This window comes from Styela clava, chromosome 8 (assembly GCF_964204865.1).
Source record: "Styela clava chromosome 8, kaStyClav1.hap1.2, whole genome shotgun sequence".
NCBI lineage: Eukaryota > Metazoa > Chordata > Ascidiacea > Stolidobranchia > Styelidae > Styela > Styela clava.
Genome location: NC_135257.1, coordinates 2,336,778 through 2,352,041, shown reverse-complemented (window position 1 = coordinate 2,352,041; position 15,264 = coordinate 2,336,778). Strand labels below are relative to the sequence as shown.

The following is a 15,264-nucleotide window of genomic DNA, read 5'->3' as shown; positions in this document are numbered from 1 at the left end:
CTCGTTTTCCTAATCAAATTCCATGAAATCCTCCATAAAAATAATTATGAAGTAGTTTTTACCCATTAGTACAATTAACAGAAACCTTATTGAATCCTTACTTCTCCAGTTGAAAAATATAAAATTTGTCAATACTCATTGGAGTAGCATGGAGTATTTATGTATTTTGTGAGAGTGACAAATAATTCTTGTTACTCCTATTATAGAATGTATGTCCTAGTTCTTACGTTTGCTATGCTAATTGGTAGTCCGTTGTGCTCGGCCCATCAGCAACATATACAATTAATTACTGACGGGGTGAACGAATATTGTGACAAGCGAGAATTAGGAACAGCAACCATCACAGAAGTAGAAGAAGCAATAGTGAAAGCAATCGAGGAAGGTATTTCCCAACATTACATAAATTTCAACATCTTGAGGTCGGGAATAACTTTATCTCACTGACATTCATTATCAACATATATTCACAAGCAAAATATTAAATTAAAAGAATTCCCGTCTAAATAATAATGTTTAATTGAACATCAGCATTTCGCATCTGATTGGCCTCTTGTCAAATGTTAATAAATTGAAAGATAATGAACATTGACTTATATTCGCAATAAAACATTGCAATAAATAAAAATATTCATGAATGTGAATAGGAGATTGAGTTAGTAGAAATGTCAACAAAAGTTGACGTTAAACTCAGAAAAGAAGACGTATTCATTCATTCGATGAACAAATATGATGCAGAAAAACTTTTTTATTGGGGAATAAATACGATTAAGAAATTATAAAATAACAATGTTCAAATACACTGGCGCAAAAGTTGCACATCCTTACTGAAGTTATGGCATTCCGGCAATTTGTTTCATTATGAGTTCTTCATAAGAAATCCATTAGCTATGGAGAAAGCGATGTCTTCAGCGAATATTTTTACAAAACGATACTTATGTGCACGTCGTGTCAAATAATAAAAAGTCGTGAATGCCAAAAGTGATTATAATTTTATGCAAAAAGTGATATTGTATTGATTAATGGACTTTCTTTGTAAATTGAACAGAACTAGGAGAAATTAACAAAGATGCTGCAATAAAGACACAGCAATTAAAATATGTGATGGATGAGGTCGAAAGAAACATAAAACGCTCACGACGGGCCATATCTGACGCAGTAAGTTTGAAATTATTTCTTATTAGTTATGAGAAAATACTTTTTTTTAAATATATTTTCGTTTTCAGCATGTCTTATGTATTTTTTGCACGTTCCTTGAAAAAGCATGCTTCGGTGGAAACAACTCACAGAAATTATATAATTATACAACACGGAATAATACTGAGACCTCTACCTCAAATTGTACAATTCTCTACTAATTTAATTTACATTTTTTACCTGTTGTAATTTAGAGGTAAATTGTCTCAAAACAAATCACCATGTACAATCAGTAACGTACAAGTTTGGATTGGGCATATCCATCGGGCGCAACAACAAAACTTTATATGCTAAGGCTAGGTTACAAATTGTAAAGAGGTCCTTAATTGTGTATAAATGAAGGATGAAGGAAATTATAATGGTAGCTTGGAGGATTCTATCGAAACAATCAGAAAATCTATGCAAACTCACATTTGAGATTTGTATAAATGATGGGAGAGACGTGCGCTCGTTTTTTGTCATATTTAACTAGATGGTGGAGTAATCTCAACAAATAGGATTCTAGTATAAGACAGTCGATTTATTTTCAAGATTGCAATAGCAACAATAAAACAATTACAGTTCAGCACTAATGACGACAAAATTTAAGATTGCCCTTAAGAGCTATTTTGTAAAAGTGCAAACAATCAAACTGCCTGGATATTACATTTAGTTTCCATAAAAGATTTGGCTCCAAGCAGGCATACGCGCATTAACTTAGAGGTGAAAAAAATCATAACTTTTTGGAGAGACAAGGTCTAACCGAAAGTTCAGGAAAATACAATCTTTTTAAAGGTTAAAATAAGTTAAATGTTCGCAGTATAGGCAAAGTTATTCAATATCAAATTTGTGGAAATATTTCGAACAAGCCATTTTTTTTATATTCATCATGGTATTTTGCGATGATAAAAATAATCACGCTTACTTACGTTTATAGCGCAAATTTCTTTTGTAGGCACGGCTTTTCAAAATTTAAAGTTTATGCTAGCGTAGCAGTAATAATTCTCGGTGAAATTTTGCATGCATGTAAAACGAAATTTTTTAACAATCTTTACATTAGGTGAGTGATCTCACAAACGTGAAGAAGCAATTGCAAAGTCTTCTTGTATCACCTGGTGGTTGGTATCAAACAAAATGCGGTGTTTTGTACAAGTTGTTTAAAACAAATGTGACTTATGAAGCAGCAAGAGAAGAATGTGAAAAAATGGGGGCAACACTTGCATACGGTCTGAATAGTTCTGGATTAAAAAGGTAGTCAGTTATATTGAATAATTTTATAGTAAATGATTTGACGACTATTTGTTACCATTATTTCGCGACCATGATTTTCCTATCCTATATTCACAAACATTTCTTTAAAATAATAAGATTTACATATTTATTCCGAGTGAGAAGAAAGCCGATAAGACGGCTTAACCATATGGCGAACCACGGCCTCTCGTCCGGTTACCATTCCATGTCGGGTATGGGATTAGTTGTGGTCGCGAGCGTATTCCTAACGCTTAGCACGATTAACCACACCGCCTAAATTTCTATTGAAATGTTTAGTGGCGAAAACGAGGTTATTATTTTTGCATATATTTTACAGTATAAAATTGAATGCTGATATCGCATCTCATATATATATTTATAACTAATATTGACAACTTTTGACGTATGGGCAAAGTGTAAATAATATCCAAATTGCCCCAAAGATTAACATTACGTAATAACTATACAAAACCTCTTTTCATTTTTTGTTGGTTTTTTATTATTACTTCTCATTTTCAGCGAACTGGTAGCAAATGTCGTATCATCTGGTGGCTTCAATACTTGGGTGGAAAGACTTGGATCGGATCCATGTGGATGGTTAGATAGTTCTGATAACTGGTCTATTAACGACCATAATTGCACGGAAAAGTTCTATTATCTTTGTCAAATGGAAGAATGAGAAGATTGAAAACGATACCTTTGCTGAATGCTAGGCTGCTTAATAGGAAAGTTACGAAGCAATGAGGAATATTAGTTGTGCAATGTTACCTCATATTTTAGAATTTGCATTCCCATAACAAAGTCTAATTTTAGTATTGTTATTTTACCCATTTTAATACTTTTAATTGGTTCCAATTCCAATACAATGGATACACATATTTTAATAAAACTATTATGTCAACTCTAAGCTAACTATAACAGTGTGAGCATTATGTGAGCTCTTTTATACACCTTAAAAACTACAGTGTATAACTATTGACTTTCAAAATCAACAAATTTTTTGATATTGCCAAATGAATACTTCAGGTTGGTATGTGGTATTATTTTATCTGTTGAAAACAAGTAACCCTAAATTGTTTTCGCTTATTATAGTCTGGACCTGTATTAATAAAAATATATGATCAAGTATAAAAAATTATAATAATTTTAGTGCAATTTGATTGAACAGTTGTCATAAATTGGGGTATTATATGAAGATAAAAATTATGGATGTCGCCCTAGATACAATTAAATGAAAGATATATATATATATATATTTATATTTATATATTTAGTTTAAGCGTGTTTAGCACACTTTTCAAGAGAAAAGTTAATTCAATTGCGTGTGTTGAATAATATTTAGTTCTCCCATGTGAGAATAAGATAATGTATCAAAAAATAGGTAAAGACCCTTTTGGTTTATGGTAGATTTCCACAGGAAAAGCTTTGAAATTGACTTTAAAAAACTAGTTGTTGATGGAAGTCACCGACGCAGGTCAGATTTAGTTGCCACATGCAATAAATGCAAAACCATAGATTTTGCGGAATGCTAATACTTCTTGGCGAATGATAGAACTGCGATAGTTAGATAATTTATGCTCTAAATGTATCCTGTACTACGAAGTTAGCAGTTGATTGTCAAGGAAATATAATAGATTTATCCTACGAGCAATCATGCTAATGATCGATATAATTTCCTATAATTCAACTAAAATTAAAACAGCTTGTTCATTCAATTTTCGTTTATACATTGTGTCCTACAGAGTTGAATAACAGTGTCGACAAGAGTATCAAGTATTTGAAAGATGGTTTTACGTTTCAGTAATAGAAAAATAAATAACTTTAGAACGAAAAACACTCATCCAGAAAACTCTGACGCGCACTCACAAAAATAATAAGTGAAGTAATTGCTGAGTCGGTTTAATCCTAAACACAGATTACGAGAGAGAACTACAATCTCTAATCCAGACATAGATATTGCGATGAACTCTTCTTGTTTGGAGCTGTGGTTTAAGGAATCAGCTTAGAAAAATTCTATTTAGATCAGATTGTATATAGCAGGGCTACTCTACTATCGGACCGCGGTCTGAATCCGGCCCTTTCGAGTATTAAATTTGGACCGCAGCGGCTTCTTGCCCTATGAATGCATTATTTCATAATCCTAATGCATTTTTCGCTAAACCGCTTGCTCTACTAGCATTGGCTATTCAGCAACGTGTCAATGGTGGCAAGTTTCAAAGACCGTTCGGATACATTTTTCGCAGATTTTCAGACATGGTGTTTTCGCGACTTTGCTCGCAAGTGGAATTAGATCAATAATCCGATTTTGCAAAATAGTATACTCAAAAGATGATTTTAAATTTTTGTGTACATAGTTCAGATATATTTTTTGGAATCCGGAACCGGACCGCAGTAATTTTTCAATTTCATGTACGGACCTTTAGTAAAAATAGTTGTGTAGCCCTATAGTATATAGAATCCAAGGAGATAAACACGATTTAATAGTTTGAACAGCCTTCAGCCACAGTGAGAAGCCACAGTCTTCTTTATCACAAGGTCTTCCGGATTTAAGTAATTTTTCTGTTTGTGTTTCAATTTTTGAAAGTGAGAACACCTGCTTTGATATGAACCACAGGAAGCCCACACAAAATATCATCTACACTAATCATCATTGACAACAATATTCGAAATAATCTTTATTTCGCATATATTTTCGATAATAATTTACCTCAATGTATTGCAAACTGCTTATGAATCTTGTTATACAAGGAGGACAACGAAAGCACATATACCAGAGATGGCGAACCTTTTTCAATGAATGGGTCAAAAATTATAATTTTATCGCGGAACAGAAGAGAGTGGGTCACAGATATTCAATTGATGTTTGTATCTATAAGAAACTTCTGGAACAAATCTTATAAGCTTCTGTTGGTGTTGGTGCAATTTTGGGCTTTACTTATGCAGCACTTCTATCAGGGACTTTTTTTAAGGCACTCGAACTAATAAAATACACATTAGCATCTAGTTCAGAACTAGTAGTTCTCATATACAGCAGTCTGCAGGTGCACTTCCGAAAGAGACGAGTAGTTGAGAGAAATGAACAGATCAATTGCATTGTTATGTCATACACGATATCAGAGCCAATAGCTGAATATCGGTACACAGCGGTGTAGACATGCGTCTAACTCTAAGATTAGGGGGTTTCGAAAATTACCATACCGGCCCGAAAATTAACAATTTGAATACGACCAATCGCAGCCCTGACTGCCCAACTGAAGGTACATTATAATAGTTTAGTTATTGTTGGATTAATTTATGGCCGGGTTTATCAATTTTCATCACTGATATGTTAGCATTTTTTATTATTTTATTTGCGGGTTACGAATAGAACGCGGTGGGTCACTTTGTGACCCGCGGGTCAGTGGTTCGCCATCCCTGACATATACCATGTTTGATTCCAAAATAAAATTATAAAAAGATTCTTCATAATAGTTGAGAAGCTCCAAACCAGAGAAGTGGAGTACAGATGCTAGACAATCTTGTACAGGGCATTTACCACCCATTTTACCAGAAAAATACCAATTACATTTTTTCTCTATTATACTATCATCAGTTCCTAGGGATATGCGTCTAGGTTTTGTAACTCTTGCGTGAGTTTCAAGCACCTACATGATGAATTAATTTGTTACGTATAATAGGAAATAGATTTAACAACGTGAGAAGGGTTTTGACATATAAATATTGATCCTCGGTTTTTATTTTTGCTCATTCATTAATCAGTGTTAAGGTAATATGCAACATGCAAAATAAACATGCTAACTGCAACGGAGTTTAGCACACGCTTGGCACTCACGACGTAGTAAAATATCATTTTCATAATACTGTGTCGTGTTATTGATTAGATTTATTTGATTACTTGGAAATGTGTTTTACATAAAAAATAACGAAAAAGAATACCGCAGAATATAACTTGGACCACAAGTTTCGAACATTTGCGTATTCAAAAACTAAAAATACCTGAAGTGATGCTATGGATAAAACTAAATTAAGAAAGTTGGAGCAATTGTAAGTGTAGTTCAATCAAAAATGCGCATAAAGATGAAATTCCCATGCTATTCACTTTATTTGGTGGCACTTTGTTTAAACCAAATCCAAGGGCAAATAGACTGTGCATAGATTGAATTGTATGTCAACTCCAAAGATTGTAAAAAGAACTGCACAATTTAAGTCAGCATATGTTTGATATTCAGAAAAAATAAATAAATCAAAAATTACCATCATTTATTATTCTATTGCTTCGGTGTCTGCTAACAGTTATTTCAACATGTCATGTGAAGATAGTCTTCTATTATTTTCTACGCGTTTAACGTAACTTCCGAAAAGCTTATAATTGATTTTGATCGATCCTCACGATTTGTCAATCAAATTATGTCGATGACTTTATATCCGTGCATCAAGGCTTATATATATGCACGCACAGAGTGTAATTAATAGGATAGTGAATATTCATACTGCAATTTTTTATGCATTTTTACTAATGCAATTGTTTTAAAATTTCGGTGAGATTGGATTGAGGTCTGTCATGAGTTACGAACATAGTCATGCTTTGCTTCATGTATTGGCAATCCTGGAAGAAGTGCGAAAATAAGAGTTAGGGTTATGACGGTAGTTGGGGTATGCTTTCTGTGGAATTGTAGCAATAAATAGCTTTGCTTTAATATTTATGGATTGACATATCATCTTCTATGTTATTATTAAAGCGCAGTAATTGTAAAAGTCGAGTAGATGCCAATATTAGTTCAAAAGGACACAATAAACAAACGCGATTTGTCTAGAAATTTTCTATTCAGATCACAAATATTAATTGAAATTCGACCTTATTACTACTAATTTGAACATTGACTAACGAACGTTCAACGTTGAAATTGTTCTCAATTAATCAAAGATCGAGAACCAATTTTAGACGTGGTTATCTGAAGTGCGCCCTGTTGAAGATGTTGAGTGTGAGTGTAAATGCTTCACAGTTACAAATTCAGCACGTCAGATTTCACTATTTTTATAAACTTCAAAACCTCTAAAAATATAGGTTTAGGTTTAATCTATTTAACTATAGCACACTCGTAAACTTTCAAAGTTTATCTATTTAAGGCTTTTATGATCACTAGCAAAATGTGTTGATATGCCGTAAAACATGTGAATGTGTAAAATAATTTTTCAACGCATCATGTTATCGTAATAAACCTCCATTTGATTGTCTGATTATTTTTTTCTAATACATATTACAAGAACAACTTGATAGATTTATACCTGGTTATTGCAAAGTTCATACCGCAAGAATGAAATTGCAAAGTTTCGAAGGACATGTCGCCGTTTTTCTTCTACTGGCATTAGTCAGAGATGTATCTGGAGCTTCAGAAAGTAAGATACTTTTTGCAATATTTTTTTTTATCGGAGGGTAATAATTGGGGATTGAAAATAAAAATTCATACCAGCCATAAAATCATGAAAGCTGATACACATTTTAATCATATGTTCTTTATATAAAAATACGCAAAGAATATCGAGATACATTCACATACTTATCCTCTAAACTAGGCATATTCCTTGAAATTTCATTGTTTTTGTCTTACAGCTTATGACTGTTGGAATACGGCTGATCTTGGGGCAAGTTACCGAGGGAAGATGGCTGTCACAAATTGTGGAAAAACTTGTCAACGATGGGATTCGCAGAGCCCGCATAAGCATACAAGGTATATGAACCAGGGGTACTTTATGACTTTGCGTATTTTGTTGGACAATTCGAGAATTCGAAAAAAAATATGAGAATGAATTATTCACATTAGCATAAAATATCAAATCAAAGTTATATACTAAATACGGATGCAAATCATGCACGGTTTAGTGAAAAGAACATTTGCAATCTATTATTCTTGCGCTTCGTCTCGGTGGAAATTACTTTAACGAATTTGCACTATTCGTGATATATTAACTAACTTGACGCCATGATCAGTGCTCGTCAACTGGTTGTATAGCACACCCCCAAAACTTAAAATGGGTGTACCATATCGATGGGATGGACCGAAAGGTTGTAAGGTATATTGTAATAAGCAATATGCCTACGATAGTTTTAAGTGGATAAAGAGTTTGCAGCTTGTCACAATAAAAAAAAATGTATATATATGTGTTCAAACTTATGCATAACGCATGTCTAGCGTTTCCAAGCCAAGACATCGATTAACTAGAAATGGTTTGGACAGAGTATCTAGAGAAAATGTTATTTGGTCTTGTATTTTTCTGGCATATACATGTGGGGTTTTTAATTATGTTGTCATTGTTGAAATCATTTTGGTGAACTTCTTGAATTACGATTAGATTTGTTAAAAAAAAGTTTAAAACATATTAAAACTACAACAAATTCTGGATGGCGCCACTTGAAGTTGCACTGTTTCAACAAAATTAATAAAAAGAGAATTCAATTAAAAATGCAGATGTACTAATTAGATGGGCAATTGAAACAACCTCGCTTTCTACAACTGCCTAATGAAATCGTAGAGAAACTGTGACATTAAATTAATAATGACGCTTTGTGTCGGTGGTACATGTGTCCGAATGTGGAATTAACTTTAGATTTTGATAGTAATAAACTCCTTCGTATTGATAGTATCTGAATTCAATGAATAGGACAGTGCACTATTCTTTCTGGTAATGATTTATCGCGACAAGCGACAAGTCTCAGCAATATTCTTTGTATCGAGCGATTTGTAACGTGTTTCCGGCCTTCATTCGGGAGTTGAGATTATAGGATTTTCATGTTTTGTATTGCTTACTGATTTGAATTCAAACCGTATAGCTGGTATTTTAGTATTTGAGTGTATATTTTAATTTATAAGTTGAATACAATTCGAACGTGAATCCTTACAATATACGAACATTTGGCATTACAATACATTGTGTGCTTGTTGACCTCTGAGGACTCAATTAGGGTTTTACTCCGGACACACAGATAGGGTAAGTTGAGTATTTGACCAATTAAAAATTTATGCTGATGACCATTTGGTGACCACATGGTGATGACCAGATTTTTAGTAAAGTGAAGGGTGCTCCATTTTGAAAAAGCTTGACGACCACTGCTCTAAGTCAACCACGAACTATTGTCAATGTGCGAAGGCTGTACTTTGCGATGTAACAGTGTGCTGTTATTAGTCACCTATTTCTAATTCATATCGTACTATATCACGCAGTTATATTTTGTTTTAAGTAATTTCAATTGAAAAAATAGGTGAAGAAGGTTAATATTTTAATACAATGTCATGCAATAGGTGCCTCATAATACTTGTTTTTAGTTGCGAGTGGGTGGTTTTGGAACAATATGGTCCAATATATTCACCTAGGACTAGGTACATGTATCAAACATTCCGTAAACTAATCTTAATATGAGGAAAATTTTTTGTACAATCTCATATTTGTAACAGAACCAATTGCACTTATCAACATTCTGATCTGATAGAAAATTACTGCAGAAATCCGGATGCAGAAGATTTCGGACCCTGGTGTTACACTACAGATGAAGGGTCGCGGTGGGAGTACTGTCCCATACCCAAATGCAGTTAGTACTCAACAATAATGTTATGCATTGTATAGTTTTTTACTGTATAAATTACTCAACCTGATCCTCATTGAAAATAAGTCAGAAACTAAATATGGCTTTTAGTTACTTCGGAAATGAACATCATATTCTATTACCTCACTTTTTCATGTTCTGTTTCAGATGAGACAAATTCCAATACAAATGAAACTGTCATTCCAACATCTCTCCCGCTTTGGAACGGTAATTTTGATTATTTTTTGCAATATTATGCCAAACGTGGACAACTTGAATTGAAATTTGAAAATAATCACTGTCAAATTAGTTTTATTTCCTGAAATTCAAGGAACTTTCACCTGCAAGTTTTAAATTGAAAAGACTTGAAAAGTCGATTCTTTGTCGACTATTGATATTTTATAAAGAATCTAATCCAAGTTTTGCTAAATTAGAATGTTGACATTATTGTTAGACTTTAAAGTATGTATCAAATATGAAAAAATTTCATCATTTATCGATGGACTTTGGTGAACGATGGCCACACACAGCTCACAAATATTTTCTTTCAGTTTTTGAGCACAGAGTTTGACTCTCCACAGGTGTTTCAATAGTATCATCAATCTGTGCCCTGTCCATTTTTTTTCTTTGTACGCATATGATCATGTTGGACTAGAACTATATCCATTTTGGATGTATGCTCATTTATGCTCATTATCTTATGAAAGCGTGTATATCAAGCTTCATTTTTTATCAAAATACATTCAATTTTTACTGAACACAGATGATACATGTTATACACCGGATGATCTTGGGAGAAGTTATCGTGGAATCCTAGCGGTTTCAGAGAGTGGGCGGACTTGCCAACAATGGGATTTGCAGGCCCCACACGCTCACACTAGGTAAAATTTACTAATAATATCAGCTCTAATATTGTTCAATTTTTAAGTCATTTTTAAATTTCTTGAATATCTTCATTTTTTGTCGTTACTTGAAATATATATGCAAGGTGATACAAAAAGAAGTTTACAGTTACAAATTTGAAACATATTTTAAGGAAAGCATAATTTATGTGCAAAACGTTCTAGAAGGCAGAAACTTTTGGGTTTAATCATACACAAATAGAAATCCAAGAATTTAATAAATTTTCTGCAATTATGAACAAGTAATTGAGAAATCTACGTGTTCTGTTTTTTTGGGGCTACTCTGTAGTTAGGTTCTTCGAATGCTAATATCACTTTTATTACGAACAGCGTTTTGGTTGAAATAGCATTTCAGACCATAAATATATTTTAAAACGAACACTCGGAAAAGTTGTTAGCATATAGTAGTTTTTTATATAGGTCCTCCTGATGTTAGGATTGTTGTAAATATTTCAGAACCGTATGCAATCACCCCGAATCTGGATTGATAAACAATTACTGCCGCAATCCCGATAATGAACCAAACGGACCATGGTGCTACACAACGGATCCAGAGAAGAGATGGGAATATTGTGAAATACCAATGTGCTATCGTGAGTACGATAAAATGAAAAATTCTTGCCTGTTGAACTGCAACCTTTCACATGCGACGTTTAAGCACAAATAGTTGACAAAAATATCCAAAAGTAAATTTTGTTTTATATTTAATCGCAGCTGCGTCAACTACACCAACTCCCAAACCAACAACAACAGCAAGTACGACGGAACCTGCCACAACAGCGCCATACGAAGAAAGAGGTAAACTAATAATTTGAAACAAAATATAGGAAATGTAATATACCAACGTAGAAGTGTACTACTGAATGATTTTTACGTTGTTTTAAATTTAGAAAATAGTCAAATTCGGACATTTTGAAAAGTTGCGGAACACGTTATATTTTTATTTCATTTTGTTCTCTTTTCTAGCTTTGAACACAGCAGTGGAATGTTTCACAGCAGAAGATCTTGGTCAAAGTTATAGGGGACTTGTCTCTGTTTCCAACACTGGGAGAAATTGCCAGAGATGGGACGCACAAGCACCACACAGTCATTCTAGGCAAGTACAACAAAACATAAATGATAAATTGGTTACAATATTCAATATCCCCTGTTTCTATTGTCCGTTTTACCACGCTTGATATAATTTACTATACTTACTTTACAGAACTGCAGAAATCTATCCTCATTCTGGATTAGTAAACAACTTCTGCAGAAATCCTGATGCAGAACCATTGGGACCTTGGTGTTACACAACAGACTCGGATAAACGTTGGGAATATTGTCCAATACCGAAGTGTGAATGTGAGTTCATAAAAATGTAGCCTCTATGCCAGGCAGTTTTTTGTCTTGTTTTATTGATGAAAGCGTGTAGTTATGTTCCACAGAACTCCCAAAACGGAAACCCACTATATATCAATATATATATATATAACGTTCAAAGGGGAAAATTAGACATACATATATTGAGAAGGAATCATAAATAAACTCTTTACTGCATTTTATATTCGAAGCACAACGATTGCTACATTCTGTAAAATGCGCTGCAATAATAAACAGAAAAAAACGAACAAATCATCTTTACCAAAGTTTAAATATATCAGTAATTGACGAACTAATCCTCTCAAACAGTTGAAACATGCTTTGCCACGGAGGACAAAGGTGCGAGTTATCGTGGACAAATATCAATCACAAAAACTGGAAGAATATGCCAGCGATGGGATTCGCAAACACCACATGCTCATACAAGGTATGTTAAATAGTTCAAGAATTTGCAAGTTGAAAATATGATTTGTGCTTATTACTAGATCATATTTTTTAAACATCAACATGAACACACGTGAAGCTAAGATAGAAAAGTATTTACTGATTATTTTTACAGAACAACCTGTACATATGCGTTAGCTGGACTGGACAACAATCATTGTCGCAATCCCGATGGGGAACCCGGCGGACCATGGTGCTACACGACTGACCCCAACACTAGGTGGGAGTATTGTGCGATACCAGAATGTTCATGTAAGATTAGAATAGTTTGTAAACTATTTACGATAAATTGAAAATTTTAACTGTACAGAAGTCTATTCTCAAAGCACCGCACTGCATACAATGCATTCCGTATAGCAAGGTAGCAAGTGAATATGTTTGATAAATAATATGTCTACGTCATGAAATGTAAACAAATATATACGCGTATTTTGATCCGAACATAGCCCTATACAAACCCTAATGCTTTTTTTTTAAATAAACGTATCCTGTTTATTGGCTTGATAAAGATTGATAAACTTTCTAAATCTATCTCCCAGTTTATAAGTATATGTTTCCCCGAGAATCAAACTACTTGTTTATTTCCCTAACAATGGCCGATTAGAAATAACCAATTACCGATAACCATGCAAAACTCGGAATTATTGCAGTCGCTTAGACATTTTTAAACTGAGACAGACCTTAGTAGATATTGCTGTCTATATTGGTGGTTTCCGTGTTTTTTCTTCGTCTTCCGAGGCGTTTTAGTTGCAATAGCCAAACTTGCCATACAGACTACGCCCAAATTAGCTATCGGAAGATTTTAAATCAAAATTGTATAAACATGCAGTTTTGAAAACGCTAACTATCGAAAACACTTTCAAAACAAGCATAAAAAATTTGGCAATGGTAAAGTATAGAGGTTATATATCTGGGGCCATGTACTGCAAAACGTTCATTAGAACGCAAGAAATCACAGCATTGCCCTTTAAAAATTTCTCCAGTAAAAGAGTTTTGTCAAAATTATTTATTTCCACGAAAAGTTCACATAATGTTGTTCACGTTTTTTTCAAATATTCTTGTACTTTTTATTTCAGGGTTGTCTAATGCCGCATCGGCACAGAATATGACCTTGGTAAAAGTACTTGTCCCGGTCTTTCTCATTTTACTTTTGATCTGCATTTTGGTTCTTGTCTACGTGTACAGAGGGTAAGAATATTGAATAGATCTAAAAAGGCATTATGACCTTTTTCAGAGGTCAGTTAAGCACACAATAATGCCTTGTCAAATATGTTGCCCGGAAATGTGTTATCAGTATTCTCGACACATAGCGGCACTGAATAAAAGCTTGTCAAGGATATATCACCATCGAGGAAACAGACCAAAATAACCTCGTTTCAGTGTATTCAACATACCGATACCACAAAGGGTTTGAATAACATTATAATCTACAATAACCATTCTACATCCGCTAAAATGGGATTGACATTACTTAAAATTAATTTGCAAAAGAATATAAACAATATACATCAAAATACCAATTTGTTGACGCTGTTTATTACTGAAAACAAAAAGTTCAAAAAGCTGAAATATACTCAAAAAAACTCAATTAATGAAATTAAATGTTATATACAGTAATTCAACTTAGGAACTTTCTCTTGAGTATGAAAAATGTTTGCCTGTTGAATGGGATAAGATATATTTGTGTCTGAGTGAAATTTCATCGAGAATGGGGTCGGCGATAGTTTGACCCATGACCCTGTTTTCATTGGTACAAATAATCTGCCGACAAATTATCACTGAACTCATGATGTGAAGCCGATGTCTTCTGCTTCAAATTTATTGTTCACATTTCAATATATAATAAAATATACGTAATGTTACAGAAAAATCTTTATTCAAAAACAACATCATCGAGCAGTACGTCTGGCAGAAGATGGAGACGAGCAAAGAATCGTTCTTTAAAATAAAATCCCGAGCCTCTGCGAGAGTCATGTATTATATTGTTCTGGCATAAACAGATATCTCGAGTCTCAAAGATTTACAGCTGCAACTATACACATTGTTTTTGATTCACTCAGCTACTTTCATTGCGTATTCTTCTTGTAATATTTGAAAAAGGAAGAATAAAGAAAGTGAATTTTGTTATACAGATAAAAAGACGAGGTGTTAAACATGTTTGTTTGTATTATCATATTATCTGCAACATTCTGCAAATCAGTATATTTGAACTCCGAAGAATATATAGGAGAGTTTCACCTATAAAACCATAGTTCATACGAATTGCATTTATTGTAGCAATTTCTGACCTATTTTCTCTAATTTCATTCTCAATACAATTCTTTTGACTCTACCTAGAGCTTCATAAACTATTTGTAAAATTCAAGTCGGTTTGATGTTGTTGTTTTAAGTTAACAGATAGGCGATATTCCCAGGGGTTATATTTTCGGTAAGAGTAATGAATTTTGCTTACCCTTTTTTGCACCAAAAGCAGAATACTAATAATAAATTATACATACATAATAGTTGTTCTGAAGTGATACACGTAAATAGAAATTTTCATATGTTTCATAAAAC

General features: G+C 33.4%; 2 protein-coding genes across 2 annotated transcripts; both read left to right on the top strand.

Annotated features, from left to right (window-relative positions):
* Positions 1-219: 219 nt before the first annotated feature.
* On the top strand, positions 220-3,541 carry LOC120346311 (uncharacterized). Its single transcript, XM_039416020.2, has 4 exons — positions 220-382; positions 1,046-1,155; positions 2,234-2,424; positions 2,944-3,541. The coding sequence occupies exons 1-4, from the start codon at positions 235-237 to the stop codon at positions 3,101-3,103; spliced, it is 609 nt and encodes a 202-aa protein (XP_039271954.2). The 5' UTR covers positions 220-234; the 3' UTR covers positions 3,104-3,541.
* Positions 3,542-7,692: 4,151 nt separating this feature from the next.
* LOC120346672 (plasminogen-like) lies at positions 7,693-15,040 on the top strand. The gene is made up of 13 exons (XM_039416468.2): positions 7,693-7,821; positions 8,036-8,153; positions 9,876-10,009; positions 10,172-10,231; positions 10,767-10,884; positions 11,362-11,498; positions 11,620-11,703; positions 11,872-12,001; positions 12,110-12,246; positions 12,574-12,691; positions 12,824-12,960; positions 13,785-13,896; positions 14,574-15,040. Exons 1-13 carry the CDS (start codon positions 7,740-7,742, stop codon positions 14,650-14,652), a joined length of 1,446 nt encoding a protein of 481 aa, XP_039272402.1. The 5' UTR covers positions 7,693-7,739; the 3' UTR covers positions 14,653-15,040.
* Positions 15,041-15,264: the final 224 nt, after the last annotated feature.

Coding starts and splice junctions, on each gene's coding strand:
- LOC120346672 (XM_039416468.2), top strand. CDS start 7,740: ATGAAATTGCAAAGTTTCGAAGGACATGTCGCCGTTTTTCTTCTACTG. Junction 11,704..11,871: donor AGCGCCATACGAAGAAAGAG/GTAAACTAATAA, acceptor TCTCTTTTCTAG/CTTTGAACACAGCAGTGGAA. Junction 12,961..13,784: donor TGCGATACCAGAATGTTCAT/GTAAGATTAGAA, acceptor TTTTTATTTCAG/GGTTGTCTAATGCCGCATCG.
- LOC120346311 (XM_039416020.2), top strand. CDS start 235: ATGCTAATTGGTAGTCCGTTGTGCTCGGCCCATCAGCAACATATACAA. Junction 1,156..2,233: donor GACGGGCCATATCTGACGCA/GTAAGTTTGAAA, acceptor TCTTTACATTAG/GTGAGTGATCTCACAAACGT. Junction 2,425..2,943: donor AATAGTTCTGGATTAAAAAG/GTAGTCAGTTAT, acceptor TCTCATTTTCAG/CGAACTGGTAGCAAATGTCG.